The following is a 21,496-nucleotide window of genomic DNA, read 5'->3' as shown; positions in this document are numbered from 1 at the left end:
CCAGTTGGGTATTTGTTTTCACATTAAAAAGAAATTGCAAGCGGGTGAGTGAGTATAAAAGCCTGTTGTTTTTCTTTTAATTTCTTGTTAGTACATAGGACTCTTTAAAAGAAAACAATGCCATATAGTGGGATTTATTTTAACTTAGAGGTAACATATATGACAGCTCTACCACATGGGGTAAGCAAATGGTATAATGGTATGTGAATCTATGTGACTTTAAGGTTCTTAAATTTTACATGAAGTGGAACACATTAATTTTTAATACCTAGAAAATACTTGTATTTTCAAATTTAAGGCTGGGATTTGATTCAACTTATTGTACTTTGAAATAGAAATGTCAGTATAAACTAATGGTTAATTTCTGTGAAAAAAAATTGTATACTCTTATAAACTATGAACTGAAAGATCTAGAAATAGCTCCTAGCAAACAAACATCCTTAGTGCTTAGCTTGTAGTTACAAATATTATTCCCTAAGGATTCTGCTTTCTTTGGGGGTTTAATTTTACTGCCTTTTAAATTATAGAAAACATTAATATGCCCTCAGTTTATAATGAGGTACACTAAACTTATTTTCAGTCGAGTCACTTCTTACCTTTCTATAGCTGTGTTTTGGAGTATGATAGACAATAACACCATGTGGGTATGTAAACCTACTTAAAACTAAAATGAAAAATTCAGTCTCTCAAATACATTAATCTAATCTTAGATGTTCAGTAGCCACATGTAGCTAGTGACTGTTGCCCATTTCAAATTATATAACATTTTCATCACCACAGAAAGAAAGATCTACTGGACAGCACTGACTAGAAAAACCATTAAATAATATGCAAAAAGATATAGCCAAAATAAAATTCTAAAACAAACAGAAAACAAACCCCAAAGGGCAGAGATGGAAGAATAGGGGAACAGAAAGGGATGAGGAAAAAAGAAAACAAATAGGAAAATAGCAGCCCTAATCAATAAATGCATTACATGTGAGTGACTAAATAATTAAAATGCAAAGATTTTCAGAATAGGTAGAGACAGCAAACATTTGGGTCTTAAGAAATTCCTTACAAAGGAAAAGATACCGATAAGTTGACAATCAATGAATAGAAAAAGGGAGGAAAAACTATACATTAGAAGACTGAAATAGCCATATTTAATGTCAGAGATAAAGAAAATGAAGTAATACCAGATTAAGAAACATTTGATTATATGTAGATATAACATTCATAAGTTAGTTATGATCCTAAAAATAAGATACAAAATATATGAAGTATTAAAATAACTTAAGGAATGTTCTTTCTTCCATGAGCATGGAATGTTTTTCCATTTTTTTGTGTGTGTCCTCTTCACTATCTTTCATATGTGTTTGACAGTTTTTGGAGTACAGAGTTTTTACCTCTTTAGATTTATTGCTTCGTTATTGGTGCACAGAAATGCAACAGATATCTGCACGTTGATTTTATATCCTGCGACTTTGCTGAATTCATGCATTAGTTCTAGCAAGGTTTTGGTGGAGTCTTTCGGGTTTTCTACATAGAGTATCATGTTATCTGCAAATAGTGACAGTTTGTCTTCCTTGCTGATTTGTATACCCTTTATTTCTTTTTGTTTTCTGATTACTGAGGCTAAGATTTCTAGTACTATATTAAATAGTAATGTTGAGAGTGAGTATCCTTGTCTTGTTCCTATTGTAGGGGAAGGGCTCTCAGTTTTTCCCCATTGAGGATGATATTAGCTGTGGGTCTTTTGTATATGGCCTTTATGACGTTGAGGTATGTTACATTATCCCTACTTTATTGAGGTATGTTCTATCTATCCCTACTTTGCTGAGGGTTTTTTTTTTAATCAGGAATGGATGCTGTATTTTGTCAAATATATTATGTCAAAATTTTTCTGCATCTATTGAGAGGATCATATGGTTCTTTTATCCTTTTATTAATGTGGTGTATCATGTTGATTGATTTGTGACTATTGAACCAGCCCTGCAGCCCAGTAATAAATCCCACTTGGTCATGGGGAATAGTTCTTTTAATGTACTGTTGAATTTGATTTGCTAGTATCTTGTTGAGAATTTTTGCATCCATGTTCATCAGGGATATAGTGGCCTTTAGTTCTTTTTTGTGGGGCCTTTGGTTTTGGAATCAAGGTAATGCCTGGAAAGAGTTTGGATGGAGCTAGAATGTATTACGCTAAGCGAAATAAGTCAGAGAAGGACAAGTATCATATGATTTCACTCATTTGTGGAATTTAAGAAACAAAATAGATGAACATATGGGAATGGGCGGGGAAAGAGAAGAAAGGGAAACAAACCACAAGAGACTCTTAATGATAGAGAACAAACTGAAGGTTGATGGAGGGGGGTGGGTGGTGGGTATTAAGGAGGGCACTTGTGATGAGCACTGGGTGTTGTATGTAAGTGATGAATCACTGAATTCTACTTCTGAAACCAAAATTGCATTGCATATTAACTAATATAAAAAATAAAATTAAAAAAATAACAAGGAAGAAATAGGTCCACAGTAACAGTTGAAGATTTTAACATTCCTCTTTTAGTGATTGATGTAACAGATCTTTCAGTTTGTTGATAGGTACATGGTATGAATATCACTAATTATCAACTGATCTAATTGTTCTTTATAGAATATTATATTCAGTGACTGCAGGACACCTATTCTTTTCAAGGGCACTTCGCATTCTTACCAAGAGACTTGCTGGGCTAGAGTGCAAGTCTACATAAGTTTAAAATGATTGGAATAATACTGAGTATGATCTGTGGCCACAGTAAACTTAAGAATCTTGAGCTAGAAGCTATAAAAACCCAAATCCAAATATTTGGAAGTGCACCTCTAAATAATACACAGCTCAAAAAAGTCAGAAGGAAAATTTGGAAATATTTTAAACTAGAAAATAATAAAATATAAAATTTGTGAATGTAGCTGAAGTGGTGCTAAGAAGGATATTGAACTGTAATAATATTTACAGTAGAAAGAAATACCTAAAATGAATAAATCAAGGTTTTACTCTAAGAAACTAGAAAAGGAGTAAAGTATACCCAAAGCACATTGGAAAAAAGGAAATAATAAACATTTGAGCAGAAATCAATGAAACAGAAAAAAGACAAACGAGAAAAGTAACAAAGCCAAAAGTTGGTTCTTGGAAATGATTATTAAAAATAAACCCCTGGCTAGACTGATCAAAAAAATGAGAGACCGAAAATTGATCAAGAATGAAAGAAGAGTTTCACTAAAGACCCCACAGTTATTAAGGAATAGATAAAAGAACATTGTGATCAGCTTTATGCTATGAATTAAACAATTAAGATAAAATTGGCAAACTTCTTAAATATGCTTACCAAAAGTGATCCAGTATAAAATAAAAAAATCTGAATAGCTACGTATCTGTTAAAGAAATTGAATTCATTATCAAAAAACTTTCCATAGAGAGAACCACATGGTTTTACTGGTGAATTTTATGGAACTCGTATAAGAGAAAGAACACCAATCTTACACAAACTTTTTCAGAAAACAGAGGTGGAAGAATCAGTTTCTAACTTATGTGATGAGGCCAGCATAACATTGATAATGAATGAGACAAACTGTTAATATATATATATATATGTATATGTATATATAATTTTTATGTAAAAATATAATGTATAAAAATCACAAATATTTAATATTAAATTAATTATAATTAATATATTACAGTAAAATTAATAAAATATTATCGAATTGTGTACTAATATATAAAAGTATCATTTTTATGATCTAGTGGAGTTTATCCCAAGCAACAGAAAGTTGGTTTCTCATTCTAAAATTGGACTTTAATTCACTATATTAACAGAATAAGGAATTTTCCTACAATGATTTCACTAGACGTGGATACATCATTTGACAAAATTTAATGCCCATTTATGAAAAAACTCAGCAGATTTAATTACATCTTATAAATGCTGTCTTTCAAAAACATGAATCTTACATGTAATGGTGAAATATTGGACCTAAAATCAGTTCACTCTTATTTAACATTGTAGGTCTTAGGACAATAAGGCCAGAAAAAAAAAAAAAAAAATAGAAGGCATACAGACTAGAAGGAAAGATGTAAAACTATTTGAAAATGATTTGATTCTCTCATCTCAAAAAACTTGCTGTTATTGATTTTTCTGTTAGACACCTAAAAAATACGTTTTTGGTTTAATGAGTATAATTGATATCTGTCATTCTTAGAACCCCAAATCTTAATTGCTTTTCCTCCAGTATTGTCTGCCCTCAGAACCATTTTCCTTCATAGCTTTCTATCTGTAAGGTAAAATGCAATTACCATTACTTTTCTGGAAAAACTTCGTTCTTTTTCCTAGAGGTTGAAGGTAGAGCTCATGAACATAGCACATCTCCTCCTGCCTACCTGCCTGCTACTTTGCAGTCCTAGCTCTCATCTCCCTTCTCTGTGCTGTATAGTGTCCTCTTCCCAATGTCCTTCCATCCCTCTCAGTAGTATAGCACCATCAGATCATTTAGAGAGCCATTTTAAATTTTTTTTTTTTTCAACGTTTATTCATTTTTGGGACAGAGAGAGACAGAGCATGTACGGGGGAGGGGCAGAGAGAGAGGGAGACACAGAACCGGAAACAGGCTCCAGGCTCTGAGCCATCAGCCCAGAGCCCGATGCGGGGCTCGAACTCACAGACCGCGAGATCGTGACCTGGCCGAAGTCGGACGCCCAACCGACTGCGCCACCCAGGCGCCCCTAGAGAGCCATTTTAAATGATCTAATAGTATATTTGTCCTGTATTACACTGTGAGCCCTTGAGGGCAGGGACCATTTCTTTATTCATTCATATTTTTTATTGGTAGTATGTGGCATAATTGCTCATAAGCAGCTAGTGTTAAAATATTTTGAATTAATAAGTAAATAGATGATCATTATCAACCTGAAAGAGTTTTAATTCATTAAAAAAAGTATTTGATCTTAGGTAATTTTTTTTTTTAAGTTTATTTATTTTGAGAGAGACAGAGCACAAGCAGGGGAGGGGCAGAGAGTATCCCAAGCACATTCTGCTGTGCCAGCTGTGGAGCCTGATGTTGGGCTCGAACCTACAGACCATGAGATCATTACCTGAGCCAAACCAAGAGTCGGATGTTTAACTGACTGAGCCACCCAGGCACCCATGATCTTGGATTTTAAAATGGTTTAGTCTCAGAATGCCTGGGTGGCTCAATTGGATGGATGTACAACTCTTTGATTTTAGCTCAGGTCAAGATCCCATGGTCTCTGTGTTGGGCTCTGTGTGGACAATACAGTCTGCTTGGGACTCTCTCTCTCCCTGTCTCTCTTCCCCTCTGTTGCTCACTCTCTCAAAATAAACAAACATTAAAATGCTGTAGTTTCAAAATATATCAAATATTTGACCTTCCATTTGTTTCCGTACTGTTATTTTACAAAACCTCATTTTCTTCAAGACTTTGAAATAAAATGTTTTGTGCTAACAAATTTTAGGATAATTAATGTCTGATATTAGCAATATCTTAATGATGTTTCTGTGGGTACTCATGATTATGTTATAAATATTTTCTTGAGTTCTACAAGTACTTATTAAACCATCACAATTTTAAAGATGCTTATGTCTTTTAAAAATGCTCATTGTATGAAAAATGCATTTTTCTCCAGAGACAAGCTGCTGAAATCTTCTCAAGTTTCTTTTAAATTGTTTAGCTTGTTTTGTTCAAATATAATTACTGAATTGTTTTTACCTGAAGTTCTATATAAAACCTTATCAGAAGTTTTCATGATTCTGTGTGTGGTCCACATTATTTTGTTTCTTAGATGTAGGTAGGGAAGTTTTCATGTTTACCCATGGAATTCTTCATGTGCAAAGAATACAAAAACTCAATATAGTATTGATATGTAATCTGTAAAGACCATGTGCCTTTTTGGACAATGTCAAATGTCCATAATAAATGTCGAAATTGGCACTTAAGAGTTTCTTGAAAAAAAAAAAATAAGTTTCTTATATCTGTCATTGTTATAATAGATGGGAAGGACTCATTTAGGGCACCTAGGTGGCTCAGTCAGTTAAGCGTCCAACTTGGCTCAGGTCGTGATCTCATGATTCGTGAGTTTAAGCCTCACATTGGGCTCTTTGCTCTCAGCACAGAGCGCACTTCAGATCCTCTATCTCCCTCTCCCCCTCTCCCTCTCTCTCTCTCTCTCTCTCTCTCTCTCTCTGCCCCTCCCCGCTCACACACACACACACACACACTCACTCTCTCTCTCTCTCTCTCTTTCAAGAATAAATAAACATTAAAAAAAATAATAAGACTCGTTTATAACTAAATATTGGATTAATATTCAGGACACATAAATTATTTACATGCTTAAATTATAAAGCATTTTCTGTTTATTTTTTAGCTTATGTTTTTTTTTTAATTTTTTTTTCAACGTTTATTTATTTTTGGGACAGAGAGAGACAGAGCATGAACGGGGGAGGTGCAGAGAGAGAGGGAGACACAGAATCGGAAACAGGCTCCAGGCTCCGAGCCATCAGCCCAGAGCCCGACGCGGGGCTCGAACTCACGGACTGCGAGATCGTGACCTGGCTGAAGTCGCACGCTTAACCGACTGCGCCACCCAGGCGCCCCTAGCTTATGTTTTTTATAAATTAAGTGAATAATAAAAATATATGAAGTCTGTCTATCTTAATCACCTTTGTAGTCAACACCTTGGTGATTAGTAAATTTTTCCTAGGTGGTTTCATAGGTGGCCATGAACTCTCTAGTTTTCCTGCCATTTATTTTACATATAATTGATAGACATATTCCTTAAACATCCTTTCCTTGATTCTAGTTTTTTCCCTCTATAGTGATCACTTCTTGCATAGTGTTCCTTAGATAAGCATTCAGTAAATGGCAACCAGTTTATTAAATTTAGTTATTCTACTTTATGATCACTTTATTGCTATCCAAATGATACCAGCTTTAAATAATGAATGTGTGGATTATGTTCTTCTTAGAAATGGTTAGAAATTCCATCTTCATTTTATGGAATATTCATGGTAAAAAATGGAAGCTTTTAAAGAGCTCATTTTTCATTCTACAACACTATTTGTTAAAACTCACTGTGTTAAATATAGTCACTATAACCACTGTTATTTGTAAGGAATATTGCATTTAGTATAAGGGTGGAGAAGGGGATAAAGGTGACTCTACCTTCCAAGTCCTCAAACAAGAACTTTGTGGCAATGTTGACATTGTTAAATAGTGTCTGAAGATTATACTAGGTTTTTAATGAGTAACTTAACCATGAAAGTAAGAAAATGGCGATTAGTTCTGCTACCAACTCTCTGGTTGCATGTCTTTGGCCAAGTCACTTAACTTCTCTGGTCCTTAAGTTTTTCATCTATTAAATGAGAGATTAACTGTTCTTTAAAATTTTCTCATGTTCTGATTATAGTGAAAATTCTTAATTAGATTCTCAAATTTTCTGAATCTAGAAAAAAGTTTTTAAAATGACAAGGAGAAAACTTAATAGTTACAAAAAGTAAATTAATATAATACAAATGAAACAAGAATTGGCAGAATACAAGGCTTCTAGATGTGAATAGAGTTCATTAGAAAGTCTTCTAGAAAAAAATGTGGCATTTTTCTAGATGTGAAGTGGGATACAGAGTAAGTGGGAGGGCAGGAGGACCATGTTGGTAGGATAAAAAGTTTCCATATGTGGCAGTCACTTGAAGGAGACCACAGGCAGTTTCAACTGACTGAAGTGGTGACTTCCTGCTGAGGGATAATGGGAAAGGAGGCTTTTGACTGTGTGAAGAGAAGAAAGGTATCAATTAGTAAGGTGCCTTGAAAGTCATGCTAAGGAGCTTATTAGACTTGATGGTTGGTGATGGGAAACCACTGCATGCTTTTGTGCAGGGATCCAAATACTCAGGTTGCTTTTAGTAAGACGAAATGAGAATGAGAGGTTAAAAACTTCGTGGAGAGATTAATTTATTAAGATTGCACCAGAAAATGAGCTGGTTTTGATAGGAAAGCCATGACTTTTAAAAATTAACTATAATGTTTAGATTAGTTGGATTTCCAATGAATGTAAAGGGTAAAGATGGCCTTGTGATCTGAGTGCAAGTATATATAGAACTTATCATTTTGCTTCAGAGCCCCAAAGTGTTACTCTCTTGTATTTCTTACACATTGATTATTACAATGCAAAGAGTGAGAAAGATGGATCGTTTCATTTTTTCCTAAAAACCAAACTTATTGGGGTGCTTGGGTCGCTCAGTTGGTTGAGCGTCTGGCTTTGGCTCGGGTCATGATGTCACGGTCCTTGAGTTCGAGCCCCTCATTGGGCTCTGTGCTGACAGCTCAGAGCCTGGAGCCTGCTTCAGATTCTGTGTCTCCTTCTCTCTCTCTGCCCCTCCCCGACTCGTGCTCATTCTCTCTCTCTCTCTTTCTCTCTCTCTCTCTCTCTTTCTCTCTAAATAAACATTAAAAAAAAAACTTTTCAAGAGATACAAGACATTTTATAACCTTTTCCAACTCTTGTATATTCTGTTACTATTGCTATATGTTATCAGCACATAGATTATTGCTGATGTTAACTATTTGGTACTTAACATGCATATAATTCACATTTATGTGGATTAATTAGGCTTATTAAAAAAATTAACCCTCACAGTTATAGTCCTATAAAACTATGTTTATGACTCTTTTATGGATGTGGTTGAAAAAATGAAGCGTTTAAATGACTGTGTTTTCTCTCTTCTCTGCCTAGTGTTTTCTAGGACTGGTGAACTTGTTACCTTATCCTGCTGTTTATGAGCTGGTAGGCAATCGAGAGCTTCCTAATAAAGCAGAATATTCTCTTCGTGAAGTCCCAACATGTGTTATTGTAAGTCATTTTCTTTTAGTCTTTACCTTTTATAAACGAGATTTGTAGTACAATGCAGTTTGATAGAAAAAAAGGAACGTTACTGGGGCACCTGGGTGGCTCAGTCTGTTAAGTGTCCGACTTCAGCTCAGGTCATGATCTCACTGTTCGTGGGTTCGAGCCCTGTTGGGCTGTGTGTTGACAGCTCAGAGCCTGGAGGCTGCTTCAGATTCTGTGTCTCCCTGTCTCTCTGCCCCTCCCCCACTCATGCTCTGTCTCTCCCTCTCTCTCAAAGATAAATAAACATAAAAAAGTTAAAAAAGAAGGAACATTATTTAATGGGATTTAAAGGCTGATTTGATTTACCCATGGAATGTTAGCTCTGAATTATCTGTGCATGGAATTTTTGATCCAGGTCGCCCAAAAGTTACAGTACCTACTGGAATACAAAGTTAATGCTCCCCAACCAGGAAAGAAACTTGGCATAAATAGAAATATGTATGGTTTATATTATTAGTCACACTAGTATTGCTTCCTCATTGGTTAGGGTAATTAGGATTAAATTATATCCAAGGGGTCCAATACATTTTTTGCTTATATTTTAATGAACTACATAATACTACCCCATGAGGGCAGTGTATACATATTTATTTGAGACTTTTTTCATATTCATACTCCCAAATGGGTAACTTTTCTTAATCATTTAGAGATATTTATTTATTTATTTATTTTTTTTTTTAATTTTTTTTTTTTTTTAAATTTTTCTTTCAACGTTTATTTATTTTTGGGACACAGAGAGACAGAGCATGAACGGGGGAGGGGCAGAGAGAGAGGGAGACACAGAATCGGAAACAGGCTCCAGGCTCCGAGCCATCAGCCCAGAGCCCGACGCGGGGCTCGAACTCACGGACCGGGAGATCGTGACCTGGCTGAAGTCGGACGCTCAACCGACTGTGCCACCCAGGCGCCCCAATCATTTAGAGATATTTAATTCCTCATCTTTGGGTAGGTTTATAAATTAAATACACAAAATAATGTATATTCATGTATTTATAAAGAATTAACACTCAAATTCTATTAATCTTATTTTGTGGACACTTTGTCATGTGTGTTATTGTTTTTTTCTATAGTTTTGCCCATTTGGATACTTTTAACCCTAAACATTTTCTTTTTTCTTTAATTTTTTTTAATGTTTATTTTTGAGAGAGAGAGTGAGACAGAGCACGAGTGGGGAGGGGCAGAGAGAGAGGGAGACAAAGAATCTGAAGCAGGCTCCAGGCTCTGAGCTGTCTTCACAGAGCCCAACGTGGGGCTCGAACTCCTGAACCGCGAGATCGTGACCTGAGCTGAAGTTGGATACTCACCTGACTGAGCTACCCAGGCGCCCCTAAACATTTTCATTTTTTAAAACTTTCTGTACTCTTGGAGTTTTTTGATAATTTTATGAACAAAATATAAAGATAGGTACTTCTGTTGTTGAGTTTTTAATTTATATTTTCCTTGACGTGTTTCAATTTTATCTTGTGCTTACTTATATCTCAGCACTTCTTAAGTAGTTTTACAATGAGCAATATAGGTGTTTTGTCTTCCTTACTACACCGTGAGTGCCTGGGAGCAAGTAGGATATCGTAGTCCTTCTTATCATCTATCTAGCACATAGATGTCCAGTGAATAGTTTTCTTTTAAATATTCATAAAATTATTGCCTTTGTTGAAATCAATTAGGGGAAACAAATGCATATTAGTTGCATTATTTAATCTAGAACAAATGGCTTGTATGTTTGTTCTCAAGTTTTCATTGATATCTATAGTGTGTATTCAAAGATTATCTTTACACTTAAGGAAGTTTTTGTCTTTTAGTCTTAAAACACTTAACTGCAAATAGTTTTGTTATTCTACTTCTCCTAATGGATATTACATTTTAACCATGTACCAGAATAGTTACTTCTCATCATTTAAACGTGTTTAAACTCTCCTATTAAAAACAAAGAACATCTCCCTTGACCTGTGTCTTCTTATAGCTACTATCCTATGGTTTTCTTCTCCTTCCTTCCTTCCCCACCACCAAAAAAAAAAAAAAAAAAAAAAAAACCTCCTAAAAAAATTAACTGTACTTGAAGCCTCTACTTCTTTCTCTTCTGTCAACTCTGGAAAGCACTATAATCTGGCATCTTGTTCAACTACTTAACTGAAACTGTTCTGCCAAAAGTCAGAATAAATACACAAGTTCTTAATCCACTGAAACCTCTTCCTTCCTTTAACCTAATTTACCACCTGGCAGCTTTCAGCACAGTTGATCCACTGTTCTGTGTCGCTCTCCCTTATGACTGTGGCACTTCTTCTGTTTCTCTTCCAGCTTCTATGGTCTTATCTATAGAGTCTCCTTTGTGGAGACTTCCTTTGTATTCTCTTTCTCTGCCTTCTGTCCTCCAGACTGATCTTCTCCAATACTGTGGCTTTTAGTTGTTTACTGACAGCTCTCTGATCTATATCGCTCACCTCGCTGTCAGACCTATACTCAGATTTCTGCCAGATAATGAACATCTGAAAACTCATGGGCATCTTAGTCTTACCACTTCTCTAACTGAATATAATTTTTTTCTATCCTGAATCAATTTCATTTCCAATTTTCCTATCTCAGCATATGGCACCATCTTCACAGTGATTGAACTAGAAACTTGGAAGTCATTGTTGACTTCATTCTATATATGTAATTAATCACCATTTATAGATTGTTTCCTTCCTAATGACTAGATCTTGTTTACTTTTTTCTATTCATGTTAAGACCACCTTAGCTCAGACCCTCGTTTCCTTTTTTTTTTTTTTTTTTTAATTCTCAAGTTAGCTAACATACAGTGTAGTCTTGGCTTCAGGAGTAGATTCCTGTGATTCATCACTTACATACAATGTCCAGTGCTCATCCCAACAAGTGTCCTCCTCAATGCCTATTACCCATTTTTCCTACCCTACCCCTAGCTCTCCACCCCCATCAAACCTCAGTTTGTTCTCTGGATTTAAGAGTCTTTTAGGGTTTGCCTCCCTCTGTTATCTTATTTTTCCTTCCCTTCCCCTATGGTCATCTGTTAAGTTTCTCAGATTCCACATATGAGTGAAATCATATGATATCTGTGTATCTCTGACTGCCTTATTTCACTTAGCATAATACCCTCCAGTTCCATTCACATCATTGCAAGTGGCAAGATTTCATTCTTTTTCATTGCCGAGCAGTTTTCCATTGTATATACAAACCACATCTTCTTTATCCATTCATCAGTTGATGGACGTTTGGGCTCTTTCCATAATTTGGCTATTGTTGATAGTGCTGCTATAAACATTGGGGTGCATGTGCCCCTTCAAATCAGCATTCTGTATCCTTTGGATAAATTCCTACTAGTGCAATTGCTTGGTTGTAGGGTAGTTCTAGTTTTAATTTTTTAAGGAACCTCCATAGTATTTTCCAGAGTGGCTATACCAGTTTGCTTTCCCACCAACAGTGCAAAAGTTTTCCCCTTTCTTCACATCCTCACCAACATTTGTTGTTTCCTGAGTTGTTGATTTTAGCCACTCTGACTGGTGTGAGGTGGTATCTCATTGTGGTTTTGATCTGTATTTCCCTGATGATGAGTGATGTTGAGCATTTTTTCATGTGTCTGTTAGCCATCTGGATGTCTTCTTTGGAGAAATGTCCATTCATGTCTTTTGCCTATTTCTTCACTGGATTATTTGTTATTCAGCTGTAAAGTTTGGTTAAGTTCTTTATAGATTTTTGATACTAACCCTTTATCTGATATGTCATTGGCAAATATCTTTTCCCATTCCGTTGGTTGCCTTTTAGTTTTGCTGATTATTTTCTTTGCAGTGCAGGAGCTTTTCATCTTGATGAGGTCTCAAGAGTTCATTTTTGCTTTTATTTCCCTTGCTGCGGCCAAGGTCAAAGAGATTGCTGCCTATTTTCTCCTGTAGGATTTTGATAGTTTTCTGTCTCACATTTAGGTCTTTCATCCATTTTGTATATATTTTTGTGTATGGTGTAAGAAATTTCAAACCCTCATTTCTTGTCTAGATTACTATAGTGTGATCCTGTGTTTTTTCCCTCTTGTCTCAACCTGTAAATTATCCTCATGCTAATTTATTTTCAAAGTGATCCTTTAGAAATGAAAACTGGATGCAGTAATTCTATTTAAAATCTTTGCTGATTTCCCTTTACCTCCATGTGTAGTTATATTCCTTTGCATGACATACAGTTTCTCCTTGTTTCTCAAAGCCTTCTTTTTTCTTTTGTCACCTTCCACTCTCTGACCTCCAGGATCTTTAGACAGTTTCTTCCTTTCTCTGGAATCTGGAAGCTATATAACCTTGCCTTTTGACTAGATAGTATCTCCTCATTTTTCCTGCTTTACTCTTTCTGTGAAGTCTTCTCATATGTCACATTATTTTATAATTATTTTTGCATTTGTTTCCCCTTATAGTTGCATGAGAAGAGGAACTATATTTTGTCTTTTGCCCTGAAAGTCTAGCAAGTTGGTTGTTTTGTTTTTCTTTTGCTACTGTGAGCATGGTAGGTTCTCAGTAACTTCACCGTTTAATTAATGATCTATTGACTCTTAATGAGTTTGGCTCTTCTTAGTCTTTATTTAAAATAATTTAAATTCAGTATCTGTCTCATTGGGAGTTCCATGGCATGGACCTTAGGAAGTTAAACTGAGGAGGTGTGTGTGTGTGTGTGTGTGTGTGTGTGTGTGTGTGTATTTGCACATGGGGTTCTTTTGTGGACACTTTCAAACTTAAAAAAAAAATGATATAATGAACTCCCATATACTCAACACTAAACTGCGGCTTTTGTCACCGTTTTGTCAGTGTCTCTATTTGTCTCCAGTTTCCTTTACTCCTGCCTTTTGCTTGTTTGTTTGTTTGTTTGTTTTTTTTTCCTGGAGAATTATAAAGCATATTTTGGGCATAATGTCATTTTATCTGTAAATAAATTAGTATGCATCTCTAATAAGGACCTCTGAGTTTTTTGTTTTGTTTTTGCTTTTTTTTTGAATTACTGCCTTGTAAACCCTTGTGGCTTTAGTCATATCCAAGATGTTAGCTATAATCCCTTAATATTATCTAATAAGTTTTCTATATAAGTTTCCTTTTTATCGAAGATGTCTTTTTTTTTTCTTTTTATGGTTGGCCAAGTCATGATCCAAACAAAATATATAAATTGTATTTAGTTATTATATCTTTTAAGTCTTTATTCTAAAACTGTTCTGTGTCCATGCCCTTGATTTATTGGAAAAACTGGTTATTTGTCCTGGGTTGCATTGATTCACTATTTCACCAGGAGATATGAAATGGTGATTCTAGTTCTGCCATTCTTTGTGTATTTAACTGGAATTGTTTAATAAAGGAAAACCTAAAAAAGTTTCTTATAAGAATATCAGATTAAATGCTTGACTATTTAGATATTCTCAGAGTAGTGAATTGGTGCTCTAGTAATCTCCAAAAGGGATGTTTTATTATTATTTCCATATAATAATTACCATAACATATACCATATATATATGTATGTTTCAATCCAGTGAAGTCATTATTGCTTTTTTTTTTTTCAGTTTATTTATTTACTTGGAGAAAGAGAGAGAGAGTGAGAGAGAAAGTAAGCAGGAGAGGGGTAGAGAGAGCAGGTGAGAGAGAATCCCAAGTAGGAGATTCCTGACACAGGGCTGGAACCCACAAACTATGAAATCATGATCTGAGCTGAAAGCAAGAGTCAGACGCTAAACTGACTGAGCTACTCAGGTGCCCCAATCATCTTGCTTTTGATACTCAAGATGTTCCTTTGACTGCTGAGTCCTTTTGACTTGTACTTATTCCTGTTTGATATATTTCTTTCTCATATAAGATGCTCCAGGCTCATTGTATACATTTTCTAGCTCAGACCTGGAATCCACCATCTTCAAAGAGTTGTTTTTTTTTTTTTTTTTTTTTTTAATTAGGAATTGCTAATTAGAAGCTGTAACTTGGAAACTAGAAATATTCATTGTTTAGGGTTGTCATTATTTCTAGTCCTTTTGGGGGAGAGCTGAGGAGAATAAGTATTTTGTTTTTTAAGGTTATTTATTTTGAGAGAAAGAGAGCACACAAGCAGGGGAGGGGTAGAGAGAGAGAATCTCAAGCAGGCTTCATGCTGTCAGCACAGAGCCTGATACTGGGCTCGATCTCATGAACCATGATATCATGACTTGAGCTGAAATCAAGAGTTGGACGCTTAACTGACTGAGCCACCCAGGTGCCCCAGTATTTATTATTTTTTTAGAAGAGAAATTCATCATGAACCTATATTAATATTTTTTTGTATATTTTTCTTTTACCAAAAAGCTTGGTTACTAATAACATGAACAAAACTACTTACTTGCTTTTATTGTACAATGTACATATAATAGTTATGACATTAGTGCATACATATTGACATTTCATTTCAGTTAATTTTGTTCTTAGAATATATGCCACCAAGGATTTACAATCAAAATAAATCAAAATAAATGCCTGGTTATGCCACTAACTTGATAGATTTGTTTTAGAATGTTTTAAATTGAGAGGTGGTTTTATCTTTTGCCTTAATTTTGTCTTTTCAATTATTACATGATTAATGTTCTTTTAAAGTTTGTGATTCCAATATATAACAAGGTATATTTATAGAAAGTGCTTATGTGTGAATCCCCTTTGTTCTTTCTCCCCATGTGTTTGATCTTCACTATATAGCCACTAGTTCTGTGTAGCTGTTTAAATTTATATTAATCACAACTCAATAAAGCTAGAAACTTTTTTCCTTTTGTTTCTATCAACACTTCAGGTTTTCAAGTGCCCACTAGCCATAGATGGCCAATGCCTACCACATTGGGTAGCCCAGAGAGAGAACATTTCCATCATTCAGAAAGTAGTATTTTATAGCACTGCCTTATAGCTAACACTTTTTGTTAGTTTTTGGTTTATCCTTCAACTGTTACATTAAAAAAGAATATATTTTACTCCCGTTCAGACTTAAGCAAAAGATAGTATGCTATAAACAATGTTTCTTTTAATTCTTTGTCTTTTAGATTACTATATAGAAGTATATAGAGCTCTTCCCTTACCCTTTTTAACAAATGCATAGTACAGTGGTGTATGGATGTGCTGGGATATACATCCAGTCATCTACTGGTGGTCACTTGGGTTCTTTAAGTTTTTGTCATTATAAGTTATGCCTCAATTAATAGCTTGGCTTATATTTATTATATTTACCAGTATGCCTATGTATATATATTTTTTTTCGTTGCTGCATAACAAATCGCTACAAACTTGGCACATTAAAACTACCCATTTATGAGCTCACGGTTTTGCATGTCAAAGTCTAGCACTGTGTGCCTGGGTTTTCTGCTGAGAGTATTATAAACCTGAAATCAAGGTGTTAGCCAGATTAAGTGCTCATCTGGAGGCCCTGGGAGAAAAATTCAATTCCAAATTAATTCTGGGGAGAGGGAAGTTTCTTAGGTTTTAGGACTGAAGTGCCTGGTTTCCTGCTGGCACTTGGAGCACCAGGTATTGTTCCTGGAGCTTTGTACTGTGGCCCCCTTCCTATTTCAACTGTGAACAACCTCCCTGGTGGGAAATTCCTCTCATGCTTTGAGTCTCTTTGACTTTGTTTTCTGTGACCAGCCTGAGAAAATTCTTTGCTTGTAAATGGCTCCTGTGATAATATCAGAGCCACTCTGTTAATCTTTTTTTTTTTTTTTTTTTTTTTGAGAGAGAGAATGCATGAGTGGTAGAGGGAGAGAGAGAAAATCTTAAGCAGGCTTCACAGAGCCCAGCTGAAGCCTTGATCTCACAACCCTGACCTGAGCTGAAATTGAGTTGGATGCTTAACTGACTGAGCCACCTAGGTGCCCTGATAATCTCCTATTTTAAAATCAATTAAGGACTTCTGCAAAAATCTCTTCACAGCAATACGTGCATTAAGTTTAAGAATCTTGGGGCCGTCCTAAATTCTGCCTATTTTAGTATCATTGGGCTAGATTTCTCGAAGTGGGATCATTGGGTTGAAAGGTAAGTTCATTTGTAATTTTGGTATGTATCACTAGATTTCCATCCATAGAGAATAATCCTCTGCTTTCCCATCAATGAGATACTGTAGTGACTGTTTTCTAGCAGCTTCATTAAGAAGTTTATATGATCAGACATTCAGATATTTGTCTGACAAGAGAAAAGTATTAGTGTATGTTTTTCTCATGAACAGAACATTTTTTCATATGCTTAATGGCCATTGACTTCTTCTCATTGGTCTTTCTATTTGTTTTTACTATTTTTCTACTTGTGTTCTCTTTCTTAGTTTTAAGGAATTCATTATATTTTGGGGATGTTAGGCCTTAACTTCTCATGATTTCATATCAATTATCTACCAAAATTCTAGGCCCTACAAACAACTTTCAAGTTGTACTTTAGTAAATTAAAGGTCAATGACACAAAATACTCTTTCCCTCTAACACATACAATCTTTGATTGCTTTTCAGTTCCTATCACTTAATTTGCAGTTAAATAAATGATGTATTAGGTGGGACCCCTTTGGTTATTGAGAAACCCAGTTTGAATTAGTTTTAGCAGAAGAGGAAATTTATTGACTCAAAATTTTCCAGATATAAACAATATCTGCAGCTTGTGTGGTTGCAAGATGAGAGATAGCTGGGAAACAAAGATGCCAGTACAAGTGACAGGAGTAATCCATATTAGCTAATTATAGTTCCCTTAACATAACTGAGGAGTGTAAACAATGAATTAACCGAAGGAAGAACTTGCTAATTGTCGGAGCTGACTGAAGTGGGGTGGACTGCCTTGGGATTCTGTGAGTTCCTCATCCTGAGTTGTTCTTGGTGGAAGTAATGTAAATCGGATCCAAGGACCTTTGGATGGTTGTAGTACATGATCTTTCAGCTCTTTTTTCAATGATAAGAATATGTTTGCAGTACTTGGCCTAATGCTTGGCACAGAGTAGATGTGCAGTATATGCTAAGTAAAATACTTGTGGACTTCATTATGCCACAGTACAAAAAACAAAACAAAAAGCAGGGACAAGTAGAAATAGAACTTTGAATGTAGTCAGGTCCACATCTGTCTGTCTCTCTATGTCCACTTGCCCTGTTACCGCCCACTATCTTGGTTTTATTGAAAGCTGTACATAGTGTAGTGGTTAAAAGATTGCATTCTGAAGCCAGACTGCCTGGATTAGATTACCAGTTCTGCCTTTTATAAGCTATGTCACTTCAGACAAGATAAATTTTAGTTTTCTGTTAAAAGAGGGCAGTAAACATTCCTATCCCAAGGTTGTTGTGAGAATTAAATGAAATATAAAAGTTTAAATCACTGCTTGGCATATAAAAAAACGCTATATAATTGTCTGCTGTAATTATCATTAGTGCTTTCTTCTCCCTACCTGTCACTCTGTACTGACATCTTCACCATCTCCTCTTGTCCTGGTTTCCTAAGGCTGCCATAACAAATTCCACACACTGTGTAGCTGAAAACAACAGAAATTTATTCTGTTACAGTTAGAATCCAGGTGTTATAGGGCCACATTCCCTCCAAAGACTCCAGGGGGAGAATCCTTCTCTGCCTCTTCCAGCTTCTGGTTCCAGGCATTTCATGTCTTATTACCACATAACTCCAGTTTCTGCCTCCATCTTCACAGGGCTTTCTCCTTTCTCTGCCTTAAATTTCCCTTCGTCTTTTTCTTATAGGGATGTTTTTAACAGTCTTAAGGCCTATTTGGGTTATTCTAGGATGATTTTAGAATTGTTAATTACTTCTGAAAACACTTTTTCCAAATAGGGAACAGTCATAAGTTATTCCTTGTTTTTCTACTCTTGGATTAGGATATGGATGTATCGTTTGTTGGAGTCACAGTTTAGCTCAGTATGACACCAAACAGGAGAGTGGCCTTTTCCTCTACCTCCCTGCTACAGATTGAATGTATACCCCCAAAATTCGTGTTTTGAAACTTAATCCCCAATGTGATATTTGGAAGTGGGCCTTTCGGAGGTGATTAGTGCCTTTAAAAAAAAAAAAAAGACTCCAGGGAAATTGCTCATCCCTTCTGCCATGTGAGGGCAAAGTGAAAAGAGGACTGTGAACTAGAAAGTGGATCCTTGCCAGAAAAAAAATCTTCTGGTGCCTTGATTTTTGGACTTCTCAGCATCCAGCACTATAAGAAATAAGATTTCTGTTGTTTATAAACCACCCAGCCTATGGTACTCTGTTATAGTGGCCAGAATGTACTGAGACCCATCTCAGTTGAAAAATCCCAAGGAAGAACCTTACAGGTTGAGTTTTGTTGATGGATGTGCCTGGGCTAACCAGTCACAAGCCACTTCTAATGGTGCAGGTGCAGAAATACTGACATTTTGATCGACCTACCCCACACCTTTTTTTTTTTTTTAATTTTATATAGAGAAAGCAGGGGAGGAGCAGAGGAGAGCAGAGAGAAACTTAAGCAGTCTCCGTGCTCAGTGCAGAGCCGGATGCAGGGCTTGATCCCATAACCCTGGGATCATGACTGACTGAGCCACCCGGGTGCCCCCTCCTCCTCTTTCACTTATCTCTTTCTGAAGTAGAAAGGGTCAGATAACACAAACATGGCCATTGGGACACATGTAAACAGCGGGCAAACATGTATGTATTTATGTGAATAGATATTCCTTTGTTTTTCTACTCTTGGTCTCAGTTTGTCCTATTGAACTTATTCTCCAGCTGGACAGTATCCTTTAAAGAGTTTCAGACTTGTTTTCCTTTTTCTTTTTTTCTTTTTCTTCTTCTTTTTTTCTTCTTTGTGTGTGTGTGTGTGTGTGTGTGTGTGTGTGTGTGTGAGAGTGTGAGTATGAGAGAGAGAAAGAGGGAGAGAGAGTCCAAAGTGTTACTTGCATTGGCTCTTTGTTGGGAAGCTGCTGCTTGATTTAGAAAACTGATTGCCTTATTGACACACGTTGCAGAGCTTAGAAACTGAAGTTCTCCATAAGGCAGGCTTCTCAGGAGTTTAATTTTCTTCCCTAAGTGGTGATCCATCAATGTAATCCTCTTTAAAGAACAAATTATTTACCGTAACATTTGTTCTCTGAAAATGCATTATCGTTGATAGATCACTGCAATCTACTCTTCCATTAGCTTGCTGATAATACATTCTCTATCTCTTTTATTCTTAAAATATCTAGTACTTAAGATTTGAAACTACAACTATATAGAGTCCCGGAGTGTCACTGGCTGTCAAAGTCTTAGTGAGCTTAGTGTTCAGATGATTGGACAAATTTCAGTCACCTATGCTAGTATCCTACTAATGAAGAGAAATCAATAGTAATCCTTCCAGAAGCTTCTATGCATAGAACAGACTGGCAGATTCTCTTCTCTTAGGTAAGAGAAAGCCAGTGATACGTAATTCTAGATTAATCTGTGAAGACTATAATAAAAACAGTGATAATCATTTCTTAAATTTTTTAAACAGTAAAAATCTAGGAACACATAGCAAACAAGTTTCTCCATAGGTACACTACAGAGACTACTTAATAGTATCCAGGTGGCTGAGAAGTCAAGGAGAACTCCATGGCTCCATCACTGTAGCTAAACAAGACTGTCAGAGAAGAAATTAGGAAAAAGGAGAGAGTGGGCAAATTATTGAAAATCTGAATATGAAGCTGGGAATATGAATGAGTTACTTAGCTCATGTTCTGTCATGTTTGAAACAAGGAATGCCCAACTAAGAAGCAGACAAAATCACAGATTTTAAGATAGTAATCTTTTTATTCTTGTTAGGCAGCTGATTTAATATTTGCTGATTGTAAACTCTTGTGCTAGTATTTACACATTTTTACTGCCTATCTGTAGAATGGTAATAAATGCATTCCTGAGTGTTATCTATAAACCTTTACTGTACAAGTTGACACTAAATCCAGTTTTTACTCTGTTTCAATTAGTATTTTTCAAATGTTATTTTCAGAGATTCATTACTTCCTCATCCTTGTAAAGTCATTTCCATGCCTCTTATTTGATGTTATGACATTTGCACTATCATCCACATAGACCTCAGTCAATATTACATCACTTTACTCCCTAGCAAAACCTTCCTTTTATCTTACTGGTCGTGGAAATGTCTTCAGTTTGAACATACTGGAGGGTGGCAAGTTTCTTGGTCAGGAAAATGAACAATGAGAGAGACAAGTACTTATTTATGAATAAATTTTTTTAATTTTTTTTTTTAATTTATTTTTGCGAGAGAGACACAAAGCATGAGCATGGGAAGGGCAGAAAGAGAAGGAGACACAGAATCCGAAGCAGGCTCCAGGCTCTGAGCTGTCAGCACAAAGCCCGACACGGGGCTGAAACCCACGAACTGGGAGATCATGACCTGAGCCAAAGTCAGACACTTAACTGACTGAATCACCCAGGTGCCCCTATAAATACATTTCTTAGGCCTAAACCCAAAGATCTACACAAAGCAGAGCATTATAAAAAGAAAGACTTTTAGGGAGTTCTTGAAACTGTGCACATTGTAGGCTTACATTGTCAGTGCTTGAGATGGCGGGTGGCACCTGGCTCATCTGATTCTCTCAGCACTTACATCATGATTTTAAGCCTG

The 21,496-nt window shown here is 35.8% G+C and overlaps 1 protein-coding gene across 4 annotated transcripts in view; it reads left to right on the top strand.

Moving 5' to 3' along the window:
• Window positions 1–21,496, top strand: part of TBC1D32 (TBC1 domain family member 32) — a 201,480-nt gene that overhangs the window by 82,616 nt on the left and 97,368 nt on the right. For all 4 annotated transcript variants that reach the window (XM_045499429.1, XM_045499431.1, XM_045499432.1 and 1 more), the window contains one exon: window positions 8,765–8,881. In XM_045499429.1, the coding sequence (XP_045355385.1) occupies window positions 8,765–8,881 (117 nt within the window). The remainder of the gene's footprint in view (window positions 1–8,764; window positions 8,882–21,496) is intronic.

The sequence above is a fragment of the Leopardus geoffroyi genome, chromosome B2, assembly GCF_018350155.1.
Source record: "Leopardus geoffroyi isolate Oge1 chromosome B2, O.geoffroyi_Oge1_pat1.0, whole genome shotgun sequence".
NCBI classification, from domain to species: Eukaryota; Metazoa; Chordata; class Mammalia; order Carnivora; family Felidae; genus Leopardus; species Leopardus geoffroyi.
This window is presented reverse-complemented; position numbering and strand designations above follow the sequence as displayed.